The 21,177-nt window shown below is 41.9% G+C and overlaps 1 protein-coding gene across 7 annotated transcripts in view; it reads left to right on the plus strand.

The window, feature by feature from the left end:
• Positions 1-21,177, plus strand: part of TXNDC11 (thioredoxin domain containing 11) — a 64,772-nt gene that overhangs the window by 23,887 nt on the left and 19,708 nt on the right. For 2 of the 7 annotated variants that reach the window (XM_030797841.1, XM_030797843.1), the window contains 2 exons: positions 15,223-15,342; positions 19,470-19,582. The exons of 2 other annotated variants lie outside the window; for them this stretch is intronic. In XM_030797841.1, coding sequence (XP_030653701.1) covers positions 15,223-15,342; positions 19,470-19,582 — 233 coding nt within the window. Of the gene's footprint in view, positions 1-15,222; positions 15,343-16,280; positions 16,362-19,469; positions 19,583-21,177 lie in introns of all 7 variants that reach the window. 3 more of the 7 variants (XM_030797842.1, XM_030797844.1, XM_030797847.1) reach the window with 2 other exon arrangements.

The following is a 21,177-nucleotide window of genomic DNA, read 5'->3' on the forward strand; positions in this document are numbered from 1 at the left end:
ATTTTCCTCATGTTAGTGTTCTTTCTGTATAGCCTGGCACAAAGCAGGGTCTCAATCAGTCTTTGCCAAGCAAGTGATCACATTAATGGCCCTATCACCTTCCCCCAGGAGATCAACCAAAAATATGTAACTATTCTTTTATTATTTTTGGAATATTAAAACAGTATATACAAAACAATTATATGACTGGCCATTTTAATATATACCTTGAAGGTTTTATGGACAGAGAATCTACTATGTTCACATTGTTGGTCTGGGAGACATAGGGGGAGAAAATCAAGCTGTCATGTGTCTGTCTAATTGAAAGACTTTGAGCTGCACAGTTTCAAGTGACTAAGCAGACTTAGCAAATGGAAGTTTGAGCTTTGGAAACAAAATACTGCCAACTTAAATAAGCTTAAGAAGCATCCATTCAAAGCTCTTCATGGAAAATTAAATAAAGCCCTTCACAGAAGAAGACAGACCTTAATGAAGATTATATAAAAGGGTAACCTAGAGTCATTCACTAAAGCGATGGTAGCATTCAAGTTTATGAGCTGAAGAGGCCATTTCAAGGTCGTAGAAGCATGTTTTGTTATTTGATTGGCTTTATTGTGTGCTGCTATGCCGTATTAGAAATACGTTACTCATCTTAAATTATTTTTTCATTCAGAGGTTTCTAAAATGGTGTTCTTTTTAGGAATACCCTTCTAATACGAGACAGTAGCCTTTTTCTCCTTTCTTTCAGCAAAAGAAGGGTAAATAGTGATAAATAAAATAGATATAAAATAAGGTTGAAAGGGATAAATGGTTAAAAATTACTCAAAGCTACAAAATGAACCTCCTTGGTCAAATCACTAATTTTGACAAGTTTATATGTAAGTTGTTTTCATAATAAATGTGGTCTGATTTACTTTCTTTACATCTCTTCCCTATCCTGTGATTCTAGTTGGATCTTGTAAAATTCTGTTGCATATGCAAGTTCGCAGGAGCTGAGATTCTAATTAATCCTTTTCACCCCATTTTTTTGTGGCTAAATTCACACATTTGGAAATGATGATCTTCTGTAATATGTGCACTATGAAGGATTCCCTGAAGTAAATCTTGCCTTGGGCATCTGGGGTTTTTCTCCCTCTCTTCTACCCTGAAGTCAAATGGTGTTTTCCTTATTATTAACAGCAGATGTGCAGTAAGAGGTAGGAGAAACACATGCACATTTAAAAAAAAAAAAGATACAGTTTCAAATTAAATTCTAGGTCAATGTCATGTTTAGATTGTATATACAAATCAAGGCTGGAGAAACATTTGACACATATAACATTTAGTTATAGAGAGCTGAACTGAAGAAGTGTTTAGACTGTTGTAGTAGAAAGCAGATGCCTTGGTTCAGCAGGCCACCAGCATTTATACAATGCACATGCCTTTCCCCTGCCTTAATGATTTTTTTTTAATTGTCTTAGAAATAGCCAGGCCACTTCCAAGTTCTACATTTGTTTTTTGAAGCTAGCTGGTCATCAGTGCATAAATAATTTGCGAGTGTACCATGTCTGAAGCATCACAGGGCTGTAGGGTGTGCTGTGAGGAGAGCTTATTCCTGCCCCCCAGCATGCGAGGCTTGGGTTATAAGATCGGGTTCTGTGGTCCTTTACCCCCCACTTAACGCAACTTGTCAAACATTTGCTATTTTTACACATTAAAAGAAAGGAAATTCACTTACCACCTCAGCACTGGAATAGTAACTGCCTTCTCTTGTTAACTGTTTCCGTTTTCTCCAGGGCCTGGCCTTGGTGCTGATGTGTCAGTTTACCTTGGTCCACCTGTTAAGGTGTTGTGGACAGGAACTCTTGCGCGTATTTCTATCCATTATTGTGTTAGCCTTTTGTTTTGTTTTGTTTTGTTTTGAGATGGAGTCTCTCTCTGTGGTTCAAGCTGGAGTGCAGTGGCGAAATCCCCGCTCACTGCAACCTCCGCCTCCGAGGTTCAAGCGATTCTCCTGCCTCAACCTCCCGAGTAGCTGGGATTACAGGCGCCTGCCACCACGCCTGGCTAATTTTTTGTATTTTTGGTAGAGACGGGGTTTCACCATGTTGGCCAGGCTGTTCTTGAACTCCTGACCTCATGATCCGCCCGCCTTCGCCTCCCAAAGTGCTGGGATTACAGGCGTGAGCCAGTGCGCCCAGCCTGTGTTAGCCTTTTTCACTTCTGTTATTATTATTTATGTAGTGCTTTCATATTTTCTTTAAAAAATGTTAAATCTCTGGTTCTTTTTTTTTTTTTTTTTGAGTTGGAGTTTCGCTCGTTTGCCCAGGCTGGAGTGCAGTGGCATGATCTCAGCTCACTGCAACCTCTGCCTGGGTTCAAGGGATTCTCATGCCTAAGCCTCCTAAGTAGCTAGGACTACAGGCGCCCACTACCACGCCCATCTAATTTTTGTATTGTTAGTAGAGACAGCTTTTCACCATGTTGGCCAGGCTGGTCTCAAACTGCTGACCTCACGTGATCCGCCTGCCTCGGCCTCCTAAAGTGCTGGGATTACAGGCATGAGCCACTGCGCCTGGCCTTCTGGTTAGTTTTTCTTGCTTTTCTTTTCCTGAAAATCTGATGACTATATTAGTTTATTTTCTTTTTTTTTTTAAATTTAAAAATTATTTAGCACTTTATGCTCCCTGGCTTTACTTTGGCTTAAAATATAGAGCACAGTTGATTTTTTCCCCCTCTCATTTATAAAATGATGTTTCCTTTCTTTCTAATCTTGATGATGCCTGCTTTACTACAGAACATATTTTTCCATGCATTTGGGTCTACTTCTGTGATTTCTTTTGGTCTAGATACCTATTTTTGTCTGAGTAAACATAATCTAAGTTCTTACTTTGTAAATTGTTATTACTTGGTCAAGTCTGGACTTCTTGTAGTTCTTGTGTTTTGTGGAATATTCTTTTATGTCCATCCATGCCTTTGGCTGGAATTTTGTTGAAATTATGTTAAATATATAGATTGACTTGAAGATAATTGACATGTTCATAACATTTAGCTTTTCTTTCTAGGTTCACAGCATGATTATTCATTTATTCAAAGCTTCCTTTTAATTTTTTATAGTAGGTCTTACATATCTCTTATTAATGTTTAATCATTTCACAGTGCTAGATGATTAATTGTGGGCTGGCAATCTTTGTGTATGTTTCAAAAGCCTGGAGGAAATCAGCTCTCTTGTACTTCTTTACTCCTCCAGGACTGCAAAGCCTGTTCCGCTTGTAATATTTTTACAATTGATCTTGGCAGAGAGGCTACTTTATTGCCAAAAGAAAATTTGGTAGAGGGGTCATACTCTGAAGTTGCTTGCTTGATTTTTAAAAATCTGATGATTATTTCATTATTTGCTGTAAAAATGTGTTCTGGTAAAATTTTGTCATATTCTGCTATAATTCAGTGGCTTTTTTAAAAGAGAAGATTTGCAGCAAATTTTGACCCCATTTTTCATCCGATCTACAAAAGGACTTGCAGGGCAGTCTAGGGAGAAAAGCAGTGGTCTGGGAGCCAGCAATGCCTGGTCATTACCCTTTGTCTGCTCCTGGTGGGGTCTGTAAACTTGGAACAAAATATTTAACCTTTCTGTGTTTGAGTTTGTTTTTCTGTAAATTTGGAGAGGGTAAGGTAAGTATATAAATCCTTATTTTATAAGGTCAAATCATGTGAAATACTTTGTGTGTGAGTAAAGTAATAAAGTGAGTAAAGAAATACTTTGCGTGTGAGTAAAATAATAGTCTTTATACCTTAATTAGAAACTAAGCCATCTGGTTGAAAGCACCTCAGATAAGTATTTTACCTATTCTAGTAAAAACATCCATACAAGAAATGATGTCATTGACCAGCAGGCCCAGACTTTCTCTTCCCCTTTCCTGTGCACCTCCTACCTGCTTCTGTTTGTAATGCATGGTTTTCTCCCTGTCCCATGGACTGAATCTCTCTCCCACCAGAATAGGAGCAATTTGTTCAGATAATATTTACTGAGGACCTTGATGACAGGGTTTTGTTTTGTTGCTCCTACAACTTCACACTGTGCTTGGTGAATGAATGACTGGTAAAGGACGCATGAGAAAGATTTTAGCTATGGGATTTTAAATGACACTTTGGATCCCCTCTCACCACCTTCTCCACTTCTTGTGCCTGGCCCTTCAGGCTCCAAAGACCATAGTGTAGGAATTTCCCTGCCTGGTTCATTCTTTTTTTTCTTTTTTTTTTTTTTTTTGCTGAGACAGGGTCTCACTTTGTTCCCCAGGCTGGAACGCAGTGGTAACCTTGAACTCTTGGGCTCAAGCAATCATTCGGCCTCAGCCTTCTGAGTAGCTAGAACTACAGGTGTGCACCATTATACCAGCAAGTTACAACAATTTTTTTTTGTAGAGATCAAATTGAAATTCACATGGTACCTAAATATCATCTTGGAGATACACTAAACTGTTTTTTTGTTTTGTTTTGTTTTTGAGACACCCGTTCTCTGCTCACTGCAACCTCCGCCTCCCGGGTTCAAGCAATTCTCCTGCCTCAGCTTCTTGAGTAGCTGTGACTACAGGCACACGCCACTAGGCCTGGCTGATTTTTGTGTATTTTAGTAGAGACGGGGTTTCACTGTGTTGCCCAGGCTGGTCTGGAACTCCTTGAGCTCAGGCAGTCCTCCTGCTTTGGCCTCCCGAAGTGCTGGGATTACAGGCGTGAGCCACCGTGCCTGGCCACACTAAACTATTAACTAAAATGTTGTTTCCACTCCCTTCTACCACCTTTAGGAATTCCTAAACTCAGTTGATGAGGAAACCCTGTAGTATTAGTTTTCCTCTGGGAAATAGTGTTTTAGAGGAAAGGTATTAAATGGAGGAAGAACTTTGATTCCAGCGTAGTGTCCCTGTACTCCACCAGGTGGCGTCTGTTGCTGCCAAGATTTGCTTGTAGAACTGAGTCAGTACACATAAAAAGTGCCCTCCTCCAAGCGAAGAAAGCTTTTCTGGAGTATTGTTCCGTCAGATTGTGAGAGTTTTTTTTTTTCTTTTTTTTTTTTTTGAGACAGAGTCTTGCTCTGTCGCCCAGGCTGGAGTGCAGCGGCACGATCTCGGCTCATTGCAACCTCTGCCTCCTGGGTTCACGCCATTTTCCTGCCTCAGCTTCCCGAGTAGCTGGGACCACAGGCGCCCACCACCACGCCCAGCTAATTTTTTGTATTTTTTAAGAGACGGGGTTTCACCGTTTTCGCCAGCATCGTCTTGATCCCCTGACCTCGTGATCTGCTCGCCTTGGCCTCCCAAAGTGCTTGGGTTACAGGCGTGAGCCACCGCGCCGGGCCAGATTGTGAGATTGTATACAGCATCAAAAGATCTTGGCGGGGCACCGTAGTTCACGTCTGTAATCCTAGCATTTTGAGAGACTGAGGCAGGTGGATCCCTTGAGGTCAGGAGTTTGAGACGAGCCTTTCGCAATGTGGCGAAACCCCGTCTCTACAAAACAAAAATTAGCCTGTAGTTGCAGCTACTCAGGGGCTGAGGTGGGAGGATCGCTTGAACCTAGGAGGTTAGGGCTGCAGTGAGCTGAGATCATGCCACTGCTTTCTGGCCTGGGTGACAAAAGTGAGACCTTGTCTCAAAAAAAAAAAAAGATCTGAAGGATAAGGTTTTCTTGCTCTGTATGTGACATTTTAAAAGGCATTGAAAAAACAAGGGACTGACAAGCAAGGCTGGCTTGGAGATTGCTTTATTTTCTCAGGTTTTTGGGCCTAACTCTTGGGTCTTTGGACCACACATTGAGTTTAACAGTTCTTGACGAATGGAATGGGTTCTAGGATTGTTTTTTTTTCTTGGGTAATTTCATTTGTTGTCACTATACTCACTCATGGGGGAGACCTTTTTCTAACTATTTGCCTGCATTGACACCCTTCTGGGTACTGACTAATATAGATTAGAATAAACATATTAAAAATTCCATAGTTTGGGCCAGGCGCTGTGGCTCATACCTGTAATCCCAGCACTTTGGGAGGCCAAGGCGGATGCATCACCTGATGTAAGGGGTTTGAGACCAGTCTGACCAACGCGGAGAAACCCGTGTTTACTAAAAATACAAAAATAGCCGGGTATGGTCACGCATGCCTGTAATCATAGCTGCTCAGGAGGCTGAGACAGGAGAATTGCTTGAACCCGGGAGGCGGAGGTTGCAGTGAGCCAAAATCATGCCATGGCACTCCAGCCTAGGCAACAAGAGCAAAACTCTGTCTCAAAAAAAAAAAAAAAAAAAAAAAAAAAAAAAAAAATTCCATACTTTATGTTCCCACACCTAAAACTGACTTTTTAACTCAGTTGCCATTATTTTAGCAAAGGAGTCCTTGTATATTTTGTGGGAGATGCTTTTATTTCCATTATGATTTCTTTTCTTTTCTTTTTTTTGAGACAGAGTCTCGCTCTGTTGCCCAGGCTGGAGTGCACAATCATGGCTCACTGCAGCCTCAACCTCCCCAGGCTCAGGTGATCCTGCCACCTCAGCCCCCCAAGGAGCTGGGACTACAGGCATGCACCACCATGCCTGGCAATTTTTTTTTTTTTTTTTTCCAAGACAGAGTTTTGCTCTTGTTGCCCAGGCTGGAGTGCAATGGCACAATCTTGGCTCACCGCAACCTCTGCCTCCAGGGTTCAAGCAATTCTCCTGCCTCCCAAGTAGCTGGGATTTACAGGCATGCACCACCACACCCAACTAATTTCTGTGGTTTTTTTTTTTTTTTTTTTTAAGTAGAAATGGGGTTTCTCCATGTTGGTCAGGCTGGTCTTGAACTCCCGACCTCAGGTGATCCAACCACCTCAGCCTCCCAAAGTGCTGGGATTACAGGCGTCCCCCACCCCTGGCCAAATTTTTCTATTTTTTTGTAGAGATGTAGTTTCACCATATTGCCCTGGCTGATTTTGAACTCCTGGGTTCAAGCAGCCCAGCCACCTCAGCCTCCAAAAGTGCTGTGGTTAAAGGGGTGAGCCACCGTGCCCCACGATGACTTATTTCTTAAGTCTTATAAATAAGAACTAAGGCCAAAAAAGATCCTCCCAGCACTTGAGGTTAGAATCAGAAGTACGATTTCTTATTAAATAGTTCAGCAACCATTTGAGGATCTGGTATGTGATATAGCTATAATGATGAATGTACCTCATTTCCTGCCATCAGCAGGAGCCACCAGCCAGTGTGGCCAAGAAGTAGGGTTGCTCACAATGAGAATTTAGTGATGGGTCTGTGACAGCCTTCCTTAGGTGGAGGCAGGAAGATGGCTCATTGGAGATGGGTGCTGGGGGTGGGAGGCTCAGCCTGCAGCTAAGTGTGGAAGAAACCGCATGCAGAGTGGAAGATTGAGCGGGCTGGGGAAAGCAACAGGTGTGTCCACTTGTGCCTTGGCTTCAGGAAGCTCAGAGCCAAATTTAGTGTCCATTTAGAGAGATTTTGATTCCTCGATCCCAGGTATTTGAAAAATTGCACCTTCACTTTCTAATTATTTAGTGATATTTTCTACCCTTTCAAAGTTGTCATCTTTTAGAGTATGGGTGTGGGTGTTGATCCTATTTCTCCAAGTTTGTTTTTTTCTTATTTGGAAGTTGATAAGACTGCTAGATAAAGAACTAGAAGCATTACAATCATAGAAAATAATCTTAGGGATCACATAATAAAGCCACAAACTTACAGTCAAACAGCTCCATGCAGACAAGCCCAGTTCTGGTCTGTCCTTGGCCACCTTTTATATACAGTTGAACCAGATAAGCCGATGCTTGACTGAGCACTTCCATGAGCCACGCTCTTTACCTGAATGACACAGTCTTCACTGTCACCCTTTGAACTGTGTTATTCCAGTTTCACAGATGAAGAAGCTGAAGTTCTGAGGAGGTCGTTAACTTGCTCAGGGTTAGTGTAGTAGGCAGGGCTCGTAAGGGCTCCTTAAAAAGCTCCACTTCTTACTCACTAGAACTTGCAAATAGGTTATATACATGGCAAGGGGGAATTAAGGTAGCAAATAGAATTAGATTGCTAATCAGCTGACACAGGTTATCCTGTGTTACTGGGGTGGGCTCAGTGTAATCAGAAGGACTCTTAAGAATCAAAATTGGGCCGGGCGCGGTGGCTCACGCTTGTAATCCCAGCACTTTGGGAGGCCGAGGAGGGCGGATCACGAGGTCAGGAGATCGAGACCACGGTGAAACCCCGTCTCTACTAAAAATACAAAAAATTAGCCAGGCTTGGTGGCGGGTGCCTGTAGTCCCAGCTACTCGGAGAGGCTGAAGCAGGAGAATGGCGTGAACCCGGGAGGCGGAGCTTGCAGTGAGCTGAGATCGTGCCACTGCACTCCAGCCTGGGTGACAGAGCGAGACCCTGTTTCAAAAAAAAAAAAAAAATCAAAATTGGAGGGAAAATAGCAGAGTGTAATGTGAGACGGACAGTCTAGTTGTCACTGGCTTTGAAGGAGGAAGGGGCCACAAACCAAGGGATGTGGGTGACCTCTGGAGCTGGAAAAGTCAAGGAAATGGATTCTCCCCTAGAGCCTCCCAAAGGAACATGACTTGCTAACAGGCCAGGGTTGATTTTAGCCCAATGAGACTCATTTTGGACTTTTGGCATCCAGAACTTTAAAATACATCTGTGTCTGCCATTATTTGTTATAGCAGCAACAGGAAGCCAGTACCGTCACATGCCAGTAGATACAGGAGCTGAGATGAGAACCCTGGTGCAGAGCTCACTCACTCCACCCTTACTCTGTTTTCTCTGCAGCTCCTCTGCACTGCTGAGGTGCAGCAGGTGGTATGATACGGTGATTCCCTCTCGGCTTTGCCTGTGATACTGCTTTAAATGTAATGTTTTTCCCTGGCTAATGTCTGCCTTCCTAATTTTTCAAGGCCTAGGGGAAGTTCTGTGGATTAATAACTCTTGACTATCTAGCATGACGTCCGGCACACTGGACGTCCTGTGATTTTCATCACCCCAGCTTCTTTCTTGGAGCTGCTGTCGCACTAATAGATGAATAGGCTGTCTTCTGCTTAGCAGAAACCTGTCTTGGTTTCTAGTTTTCCCTGGGCTTTAGTGGTATCTTCCTAACAAAAAGCACAGATAGACAGGGGCCAATGAGTACTGAAGTCATTTTATTTTATTTAATGTTTATTTATTTATTTGACACGGTCTCACTCTGTTGCCCAAGCTAGAGTGCAGTGGCACAGTCACAGCTCATTGCAGCTTCAAACTCCTGAGGCTCAGGTGATCTTCCTGCAGGCTCACGCCATCACACCCAGCTAATTTTTGTAGAGATGAGGTTTTGCCATGTTGCCTAGGCTGCTCTTCAATTCTTGGGCTCAAGCAGTCCATCCACCTTGGCCTCCCAAAGTGCTGGGATTACAAGCATGAGCCACTGCGCCTGGCTATGTAGTCATTTTAATAGCAAGTATCCTGGTAGAATCATGGCCCAGCGGCCTTTTCTCACTGGCCTTCAGGTTTCACATTCCCCATCTGTTAAATAAGGGAGCTTTGCCCTAGTTATCTGTAACAGACACTTCATCTTGAAAATGCAATGGCCCTTGGCCTATTTTTGTAGGCCTGGGAGCAAAGGATGTTTTTTACATTTTTAAAGCATTGTTTGGAGGGGAAAAAGAGAACATGTGACAGACACCTCATCTAGCTGACTCCTGTGTTAGACCTTAAGAACAGCCTGAAATGGGGTGGAGGAGGTTTCTCAGTGGATATATTTAGTTTGCAGAGTCCTTCCTTCCCCTGAGGGCTACCAAAAAAAAAAAATAATAAATTTAATTGAAGTACATACAAGGGAAGTTTTTCAATTGATCATATTTATTTTTAATTTTATTTTATTTTTTCTTTTGAGATGGAGTGTCACTCTGTCACTGAGTCTAGAGTGCAGTGGTGTGATCTTGGCTCGCTGCAATCTCTGCCTCCCGGGTTCAAGCGATTCTCCTGCCTCAGCCTCCCGAGTAGCTGGGATTACAGGCTTGTGCCACCACGTCTGTCTAATGTTTGTACTTTTAGTAGAGATGGGGTTTCACCATGGTGGTGTGAGCCCCTGTGCCCGTCCTGAATTGATCATTTTAATATGGTGCTTTAGACTTACTAAATGAGAACAGCTGGTGTGAGGGTATTTACTGTCAGGTTAAGTATATGTAACAATGCGTATTTAGTACTATAGTTTATTTTCTCCTAAAATCATGTATTTGGAACTACATTTCTCTTTCCTTCCTACCTAGCTCACACACAGAAAGAATCACAGCTGCCAGGCACGGTGGCTCACTCCTGTAATCCCAGCACTTTGGGAGGCTGAAGTGGGCAGATCATGAGGTCAGGAGTTCAAGACCAGCCTGACCCATATAGTGAAACCCCATCTCTACTAAAAATACAAAAAATTAGCTGGGCATGGTGGTGGTGTAATCTCAGCTACTCAGGAGGCTGAGGCAGGAGAATTACTTGAACCTGGGAGGCAGAGGTTGCAGTGAGCTGAGATCACGCCATTGCACTCCAGCCTGGGCGACAGTGCGAGACTCCGTCTCAAAAAAAAAAAAAAAAAAAGAGTCACAGCTTATAAGTTACATGTTAGTTTAGTAATATTTTGGCAAACACCACAATGTATCTGTGATGTCCAAATGCCAGATCTTTTTTTCTAGATAATTGCTTTGTGCTTCATATTAAGAAGTTGGAAACTGCACATTTCACTGTCTCATTTCTAGGGGGAAAATGCAAGTAATGATAGTTTATACATTGAAAACAAGCATTTCTGTAATGTTACATTTCTTCAAAGGTTTTTTCATTTTAATGGACACTTTGTTGGAAATATATGACATCACTATCTAGGAAATGGTTAGGAAGAACTTGAAAAGTGAATCACTATGTAAATATTAAAATTAGAGGGGTTGTTTTAATCCCTTTTTTTATAATCCTATTGTTCTCCTTTTTCTGACTTTGGAAAGAAGAGTGGGAAAGTAGAAGTTAAAATTAACGGACTAAAATCAGAATTGTTTCCCAACAGATGGAAGGCATCATGGTACAGGTTTGCCTTTTGGGATATCACTATTTTCCAGTTGAAAGAAACGAGAAGAATTTCCCCATGGAGTAAATGACTTAGCCATGCTGATTAAATGCCATGTGACTTAATCCAGTGGTATTTTGTTTTGAAGTATATGTTGGTTTGTTAGCAGTTACCTTTATGAGCATTTTCTTGACCTGATACTCCATTTTGTTTCATGATGCCTTAGAGATGAGCTCACACAAAGGTCTCCATGATAGCAGATGACCTTCCCTAATGTAAGGAATTCCGCATTGTTCAGACCTGGAGTTTCTGTCTGTTCTTTCAGTGTATCCTTGGGTACTTTGTAGTACACCAAGTGCTGTTTACTTTAGGCCTCTGAGAGAGCCCCACTTTTTCCTTTTTGAAGAAGAGGGACACTTTTTTTTTTTTTGAGATGGAGTCTTGCTCTGTCTCCCAGGCTGGAGTGCAGTGGCGCGATCTTGGGTTACTGCAAGCTCCGCCTCCTGGGTTCAAGCAATTCTCCTGTCTCAGCCTCCTAAGTACCTGGGGCTACAGGTGCCCACCACCACGCCTGGCTAATTTTTTTTATTTTTACTAGAGACAGGGTTTCACCGTGTTAGCCAGGATGGTTTCCATCTCCTGACCTTGTGATCTGCCCGCCTCAGCCTCCCAAAGTGCTGGGATTACAGGCGTGAGCCGCTGCGCCCGGCCAGGTTCTTAAATATAATTATTCTTTGCTGTTGGAGGGATTTTCATGAAAAATAAAGAAACATTATGTGATCTTACCAGATAAGTGCCAATTATTAAGACTCGCTGGCTGCTGGATTTATCATCTCAGCCTAATTTTCTTTCTGAGATAAATGAATCTTGCTTTTTCATCATTACCACTCAGGCATAATCCAATGGAAACACAATATGAACCACATAGCTCATTTAAAATTTTCTTTTTTTAATTTTGTTTTTTGAGACAAGATCTCATATTGTTGTCCAGGCTGGAGTGCAATGGTGCAATTACAGGTCACTGTGGCCTCGACCTCTTGGGTTCAAGCATTCCTCCTGCATTAGCCTCCCAAGTAGCTAGGACTATAGGCTTACATCATCACGCTCAGCGAATTTTTAAAAATTTTTTTAGAGCTAGGGTCTCACTCTCTTGCCCAGGCTGGTCTTGAACTCCTGGCCTCAAGTGATCCTCCTGCCTCAACCTCTCAAAACTGTTGAGATTATAGATGTGAGCTGCCATACCCAGCCTAATTTAAACTTTTCTAGTAGCTACACTAAAAATTAAAAAGAAACAGGTGAGGCTGGGTGCGGTGGCTCAGGTCTGTAATCCCAACACTTTGGGAGGCTAAGGCAGGCAGATCACTTGAGGTCAGGAGTTCGAGACCAGCCTGGCCAACATGGTGAAACTCCATCTCTACTAAAAATAGAAAAATTAGCCGGGCATGGTGGTGCACGCCTGCAATCCCAGCTACTCAGGAGGCTGAGGCAGGAGAATCGCTTGAACTGGGAGGTGGCAGTTGCAGTGAGCCAAGATCGGGCCACTTTACTGCAGGCTGGGTGACAAAGTGAGACTCTGTCTTTTAAAAAAAAATTAGGGGGAAAAATAAAAGAAACAGGTGAAATTAATATTTAACCCAGTGTATCCAAATTATTTCAACATATAATCAGTATAAAAATGATGGAGATTTTTTTTTTTCACCTCCCACATGAAAGTGATTCTCCTGCCTCAGCCTCCCGAATAGCTGGGACTACAGGTGCCTGCCACTAAGCCTGGCTAATTTTTAGTAGAGATGGGGTTTCACCACGTTGGCCAGGCTGGTCTCGGAACTCCTGACCTCAGGTGATCCACCCACCTTGGCCTCCCAAAGTGCTGGGGTTACAGGTGTGAGCCACTGCGTCCGGCCCTAAACTGACATTTTAATACTTAAAATTAACTTTAAGTCATATGATACTAAACTAAAATACAGTTTTTCCTTGGTATAGATTGGGGATTAGTTCTAGGATCCCCAAATATACCAGAATTTGCATACTCAAGTCCCACAGTTGGCCCTTCAGAAGCTGCCTGTATGAAAATTGGCTCTCCATATAGGTGGGTTTTAAATTCTGCAAATACTGTATTTTGGATCTGTGTTTGGTTAAAAAAAATCTGCACGTAAGTGGACCCATGCAGTTCAAACCCATGTTGTTCAAGGGTCAGCTGTAGTTGTATATTAAAACGTCCAAAACCAAAAAGCTTTTATCCAAACTAGAGGAGAGTGAGCCAGATGAATGTGAGTGGAAACCAGATGGAGTTTCAGGTCTTTCAGGAACCCTTGGTAGCTGTCATGAGGTGAATGGTGACAGCGGTGCACGGGAGGCACAAGAAGGGCAGTTAAAGCTATACCTGGGGAGGGTGTGGGAAGCAAGAGGGGAGCATTCTGTTAGGGGCAGAGAAGAATCCCATACTCACAAGAGATGACCAGGAGTAAACCTGCCTGCCTGCCAAAAGTAGGCAAGATTTGACGAGTCAAAGCACAAGACCATTTCTACTCAAAGCACAGCAAACAGTATTAGCATCAGCATAATAGTGCTGGTTCCCCAGCCCATGCCCATGGGAGATGTGCTGTGATGGCTCTAGATGGTGCCTGTGTGCACAGCCTTGTAGCCGATGATCACAGGGCCCAGGGCTCAGCACCCTCTGTAGCAAGCAGCCAAGGAGCACCCTCCCTCCCTGAGGAGTGAATGGCGCCAAGAGACATGCTGTGGTCACCTTGACCTTCTTAGCCACCTGCATGAGCAGCTGTGGAAACTGCTTAGTAACTAATTCTTTTACCCAGATGTTCCTTCAAGATCTCATTACATCTTGCAGTGATCATTGACACCAATTGTCACTGTATGGTTAACAGAGATCTTGAACTGGCCAATTAGCAGGCTAATGGAGAATTTTTTTTTTTAATCGAATGGGATACTGCAGTTTTTAGACCTTTTTGAGTAGAGGAGGGGAGAGTATGAGTCTTCATTTATTTTTAATAGTCCAACAAATTCCAAGTTCTTAGTTAAAATATTGAAACTTCATTACTTTTAGGACAAAATAATTCATTTTATAAATGACTAAGACTTCTATTGTAGAAAGCCCTGGAGCTCTGCTTATCAGAAAACACTCTGGATAAGGAGATGTGACATACTGTTTTTTTGTGTCATCTTTACGCTATAAACTTCCTCTGCTAATCCAAGTATTCTTTGTTCACGTGAGACTGCAAGTTTAAGCTGCTGCTTCTAGCAAAATTTCCACCATATGCTAGAACTTAAATAGAAGTGTGATTTTTATAAATTTCTGTTATGTGTGAAAAATAAAGTTTTGAAATTTTAATATGTTTGAGCATGTTAGAATTTGTTCTGTGTGGGCAAACTGTCCATTATTAATGCAGTTAAACAGGTTTTTGAATGGCCCCTTTTAACTTTTGGGTCAGGCTGTCACTTCTTATTCCTCTGCTCTAGTAAATTGCGATGGTGACTTTGGCAGGCTATCAAATGAATTTCCTTACTGGCTGCTTTTCCTTCTCTTTTAACTGTGTCCTCTAAGATCAGCTGCTTCTGGAGAGTGGTGTTTTGGTCCTACTAAATCACGTCCTGTCTTTGGTCTGTTACTTCTGACAGTTTCGGGATCTGGACTTATATGCCATGCCCTTTAAACAAAGTTTTTAAAAATCTTCAACCAATTATATACTTAGAGAAAAGTTGCAAAAGTAGAACAGGGAGTTCCATAATTACCTGCCTTTAGCCAGTTTCCCCCATTGTTAACATCTTACATAACCACTTGTTAGGTGGTTTTGTACAAACTAAGAAATCAATATTAGAGTTGGGTGTGGTGGCTCGCACCTGTAATCCCAGCACTTTGGGAGGCTGAGGCCAGGTGGATCACTTGAGGTCAGGAGTTCAAGACCATCCTGGCCAACATGGTGAAACCTTGTCTCTACTCAAAATACAGAAAAATTAGCTGGACTTGGGAGTGCATGCCTGTAATCCCAGCTACTCGGGAGGCTGAGGCAGGAGAATCACTTAAGGTTGCAGTGAGCCGAGATGCGCCACTGTACTCCAGCATGGGCGACAGAGCAAGAATCTGTCTCAAAAAAAAAAAAAAGAAAGAAAAAGAAATTAACATTGGTACAGTCCTATTCATTAAACTGCAGACCTCATTTGAATTGTCTCAATGTTTCCACTAGTGTCTGTTTTTGTTTCAGGATCCAGTCTGGGATCCCATATCGCAACGAGTTGTTTTTTTCTCAGTTTCCTTCAACCTATGACAAATCCTCTGTCTTTCCTTGTCCTTTATAACCTTGACACTTCTGAAGAATACTCAGGTATTTTGTAGAAAATCGCTCAATTTTGTCTGTTTTCTTGTGGTTGGAATAGGTCATGTCTTTTGACAACAATACCATAGAAATAGGTCCTTCTCAGTGCTTCTTATCGGGGGTTCATATGACGTCAGTGTGTCCGCTACTGGTGACATTAACTTTGATCACTTGGTTAAAGTAGTGTCTGCTGTGTTTCTCCACTGAAAAGTTACTATCTCTTCCTTTGTAATTAATAAATAAATACCTTGGGGGAAGATCATTTGACACTATGTAAATATATCCTCAAACTTTTGCTCATGAATTTTAGCGTCCATCAGTGGATCTTGCCTGCAACAATTACTCTGGTGTTCAGATGGTTATTTTCTGTTTCTTCCATTCTTTTTTCATTATTATTGGAATTCTCCCATAAAGAAGAGCTGACTGTTCTCATTAATATTATGGATTCATGGGTATTTATCTTATTCTGTGTACTGTCATTGTTTATTTTGTTGCTCAAATTGTTCCAACTTTGGCTACTAGGAGGGCTTCAGCTTGGCTCCTGGGTCCTTTGGACAAACCCCCATCCTTTTATGAGCACTTCTTTACTTCATTTATTTTTTTTTGAGACGGAGTTTCGCTCTTGTCACCCAGGCTGGAGTGCAATGGCGAAATCTCGGCTCACTGCAACCTGCACCTCCTGGGTTCAAGCGATTCTGCTGCCTCAGCCTCCCAGATAGCTGGAATTACAGGTACGCGCCACCACACCTGGCTAATGTTTGTATTTTTAGTAGAGATGGGGTTTCACTATGTTGACCAGGCTGGTCTCAAACTCGTGACCTCAGGTGATCCACCCGCCTTAGCCTCCCAAAGTGCTGGGATTACAGGCATGAGCCACCATGCCCGGCCCACTTCTTTACTTCTGATACAAGATATTTCAGGCTTATCTTGTACTTTCTTCACTCCAGCTCTGGAATCAACCTCTTCTCCAAGGGCCCTGGTTTATTTTACTGGAGAATGGCATTTAGAAATGAAGATCTACAGGCTAGGTATGCTCTTTGGTATTAGGGTGTCATTCTTTCTAGGTCTTCTCAGTAGATAGAACTAGGAAGTGTATTATACCCACACATACGCATATATCTGTATTTCTCTATCCATCCCCTCTCTCTCCCTCTGTGTGTGTGTGTGTGTGTGTGTGTGTGTGTGTGTGTGTGTGTATCAAAAACCTTAAGTTTATACTCATTCTCTGTGATTTCAATTTAACATTACAGGGTTTATTTTAGCCTTTTCTTATTAATATATAACTTCTTACTGCAACAGTGAGAGTCCTGGCTATAATATCTATAATCTATTTACCACAAAGAAGTAAATAAGTTTGTAGTTTCAGAATTGCTAACTTATACCTCTTTAAGAAACACATTTACTACCTAGATTTACAGCATTTATGTACAATTCTTTTTGCCTTTAGTTTTATAGCATCCAGTCAAGATACTGTTTTCCAGTTACTTAGGTTAGTTCTTTCTTCCTATCCCATTCATCATGGTGTTACCCGTTTGCAATAGTTAGGGTTATCTGCACATGCTGTATTCCACGTTGGGTTTGCCACATCTCACTTGGTTTTAACTAATTGTTTAATTTTGGAGTGTGTGAAGGTTGTGTGATACATCACTGTGGCCCTAGGAGTCAGATACAAAAAGGCCTACTCAGTGCCAGGCCTCCTCAGCCCTGCCTTCCCATTCCCAATCCCCTTTTCCCCAGCCTGGTTTATTTGTCCTGTATTTATTTTGTTTTGTGCCATTTTAAACCCATCAGATTTGTATGAAAAATTATTGACTCTGGCAGTAGGGACATATTCACTCCCACCTCATCCTTGTCGGCCACTCCTTACCTGAGGGAGAGAGGACCACACCACTAAAAGGTGGGGGTCATGGGATAAAACTAGAAACTTTATGGGTTTAGCACCTCAATATTTTTATATCTTAGCTACTTGCATATAATTTGGTAATATTTGATGTTTAACTGGTTTTTTAAAAAATATTTATTTATTTACTTTGGAGACAAGAGTCTCACTCTGTTGCCTAGGCTGGAGTGCAGTGGCACGATCTTGGGATCTCAGCTCACGGCAACCTCTGCCTCCTGGGTTCAAATGATTCTCATGCCTCAGCCTCCCAAGTAGCTGGGATTACAGGTGCCCACCACAACACACCCGGCTAATTTTTATATTTTTAGTAGAGACAGGGTTTCACCATGTTGGCCAGGCTGGTCTTGAACTTGTGAGCTCAGGCAATCCACACACCTCGGCCTCCCAAAGTGCTAGGATTAAGGACATGAGCCACTGCGCCTGGCCTAAAGTTTAACTGATGTTTTATTTAGCATGTGCTAATAAAGCAAAAAGGGGATAGGGAAGAATGTACCTTTTTCTGCAGTATCTTATTCACCCTCCTTTAACACTAAATACTTTATAATCACACAAATATTATACTCCATGAAAAAAAAATGAAAGCTTCACACATAAGGATAAGGTCCCAGTTGATGTTCGTTCTCCAGCATCAAACCACTTTTATTATCCTTTTAGATTCTTTATACATTTCTAAACATATGTGCCTGTAGGGGGGAAAAAAATATATATATATATATATATACACATACACACACATAACTTTTATAAGTGTGAGTTCTTTTCTTTTCTTTTTTTTTTTTTTTTTTTTGTTATCATCAAAGTCTACTCTTTCAGCTTCTGTTTGTGGTATATAGTCCTGCCTCATTGTTTTTAACATTTGCAGAATCTTTCTTGGTGAATATCCTTGCATGTGATTCCTAACACATGTGGATGCTTAGCAGTGGAAATCCCAGCTGTGTCCATTCTTCTTGTAGTCAGTACAGCAGCTGCTTTCCTGAGTGGCTGTGCTGTTTTGCCTTTTTCCACCAGCATCACATCAAATACTCATTTCTCTACTTTCATCAGTACTTGATGTTTCTTATGTCTTAAATACTGGGCAATTTGAGGGTCAAAAGTAGTCTTTTGTTTTAATTTGCTTCCTTTCAGGATAGTGAGGTTGAGTTTATTTCCAGTAATTATTAGCCATGTATACACATTTCCTTTTCTGTGGTTTGTCCATTTTAACAATTTTCCTTTTCTTGTTGATTTGTATAAGTCTTTATATATGCTAGATTTGTTCATTTAATAAATATTTTTTGACCTCTTAACTTTACACCCTGGCACTTCTGTAGGTGCTGGGATACTAGCATGAAACAAAGTCTCTAATTTCACAGAAATTACAACCAGTAGAGGAAATTGGGCCGAGTGTGGTGGCTCACACCTGTAATTCTGGCATTTTGGGAGGCAGAGGCAGGCAGATCACTTGAGGTCAGGAGTTCGAGACTGGCCTGGCCAACGTGGTGAAACCCCGTCTCTACTAAAAATACAAAAATTAGCTGGGTGTGGTGGCGCACGCCTGTAATTGCAGCTACTTGGGAGGCTGAGGCAGGAGAATTGCTTGAGCCCACGAGACAGAGGTTGTAGTGAGCCAAGATCGCACCACTGCACTCCAACCTGGGCCACAGAGCGAGACTCCATCTCAAAAAAAAAAAAAAAAAAAAAAAAAAAGAGGACATTGGACCAAAGGAAATCTAAATAAATGAATGAGATTATGCAGATGTTAATAAGTGCTATAAAAAATAGGGTAATTGTTAAAGAGAGTACCTGAATGGGTCAGGAGCCCAGTTTCCCTTTGTAAACTCTGTCCCCTGAGTATTAGCTGTTAGGTGGGGTGGTCAAGGAAGGCTTCTCAGAGAAAGTAGGAGCTGAGATGAGTAATGACAAGGAATTAGCCACAAGAAGTGTCCAGACAAAGAGAACAGCCTGTGATCAAGGGGGACAGGTCAGACCATCATAGGTGGACACAGGACTCCTCAGCACAAGTGACTGTCAGAGACATTACTTAGAGACGTCCTCTCAGGAGCAGGCTTGACATCTGAGGGGCCGAGGTCGGTTTCAGGAGGAGAGATTCCTCAATGCCTCTTCCTTCCCTCTCTAGGCTAGGTTACCAGAAGGAGCTTAGCTGCAGGGGTTTGTGCTTCAAGACTTGATCATTGGGTTTTGTGGTTGTTTTAAGGCACAGGCCTTTTCTTTAATAAAGGAAAATTTTCTGTTTCAGATTACCTAGGAACAGTACGATTTGGGGTTATCACAAATAAACATCTTGTGAAACTGGTATCCTTAGTACACTCTGGAAGTGTGTATTTACATAGACATTTCAACACATCACTTGTAAGTATTTTGAAATCACGTTTATATTAGCGCAGTGGTTCTTAACCTTGTTTAGGTCACAGACTCCTTTGAGAATTGGATAAAATCTATGCACACTCTCTAGAAAAGTGCATATGATTTTATATATGGATGGAGAGTTCTTACAGCCCCACCCTAGAGCCCAGGCTCCAGGTTAAGAACCCATGCATTAGAGGGCTCTTGAAATTAATGTATAGAAATTCTTTATTTGTATTCTTAGATTTTGGTACAGACCTGAAAGTTTTTCTTCTTGGGTAAAATTGCAGAGTTACTCTCTTGGAGAATTGTTGCTCTGAGCCCGTGTTTTCAGAAGCTAGGCTTCCACTGAGTGATGTTCTCTGTTTGTTTCTTTTATGATGGGCGGTAATGTGACATGCTTTTCTCCTTAGCTGATGTAATGGATTTTTGAAGTTCTCGTCAAGTCACAGTGAGAAGTTGATGGCTTCTCATCCCAGAGAGCCTCAGTTTTCCATTGTCGCCTTTGTTCTCCAATTTTATTTGCTTTCTGTGGAGCAGCCTGAACTCAGCTGCTTCTGAGCATTGACCTGTGTCCTGCTCAGTCCTGTGCGTCTACTCTATTGCTCTTCCTCAGTCACATCACTGAGTTGACTTTCCTGAAGTATTCTGTCTCTCTCGCGTCATTGTCAGTAACTTACAGGTCATATACAGATCAATTTCCCTGCACCCAGTGTACCCAGTCTTTAAAACCTGTGCCCCCCTTGGCACAGTGTCTAAGTCTTGTGCCTTCGGAGGGGCTGTTGGGCCCACTCCAGGGGTGCCCCCTTGCTTGCCAGTCGCCCTGGCTTCTGCATATCTCTCGTAGCCCAGATGTTGTGCTTTACTTCTTGCAGTTTATATTCCAAAAGTCAAATGTATTTTTGTGTTTCCGAAATAGAAATGTTTGAGTGTAGTTTGAGTATGGTTTTTCAAACTCCCACCGTTCCACCTTGACAGTCACTGCTGTGGTTGTTTCTCTGCTGCCCACTATGCTCCTTCTGCCTCTGCCTAAGCTGCTTTGACATCTGCTTTTGCTGTCATTTTCCTACATCCTTCATTTTTAGCATGTTACACAGCCTACATATATTTATTTATAGTAAAGGGTATTGAGAAAGAAAAGTAGATGGGGAAAAAAAGGTAGGACTATGAGATGGAAAAATATATCAGGTTTACTGCTTCGATTTGGTAGTGTTTAAGGTTGGTTGGTTTGTGTAGCAGTAGAATTCTTTTTATCAAATGCAGTAATACTGGGATACCATTATTTTTAAAAACACAAGCAGTGGTTAGTCTTTGTTCTGAGTCAATTTAAATCTTCGTTTTGAGGAGTTTTAAATATCTCATTTTTCAAAACCCTCTGAAGCACCTCTTTGGTAGTTCTGTTTGAAGCCAGTGATTTAAATTGTTAGAATTTCAAAAATAATTTTATGTTCACATACATTGGTTGTTTATAGCAAAACAAAGCAAAAAATCTAGGTGTTTCTTTCATTTATTTGTACACTTAAAATATGATCCGTGGCCTTGTGCAAGTTTAGGTCGTTTTTGATTGATGAAGACATGTGTTGAGTGCCTGCTCTGTGCCT

This window comes from Nomascus leucogenys, chromosome 18, assembly GCF_006542625.1.
Source record: "Nomascus leucogenys isolate Asia chromosome 18, Asia_NLE_v1, whole genome shotgun sequence".
In the NCBI taxonomy this organism is placed as follows: Eukaryota; Metazoa; Chordata; class Mammalia; order Primates; family Hylobatidae; genus Nomascus; species Nomascus leucogenys.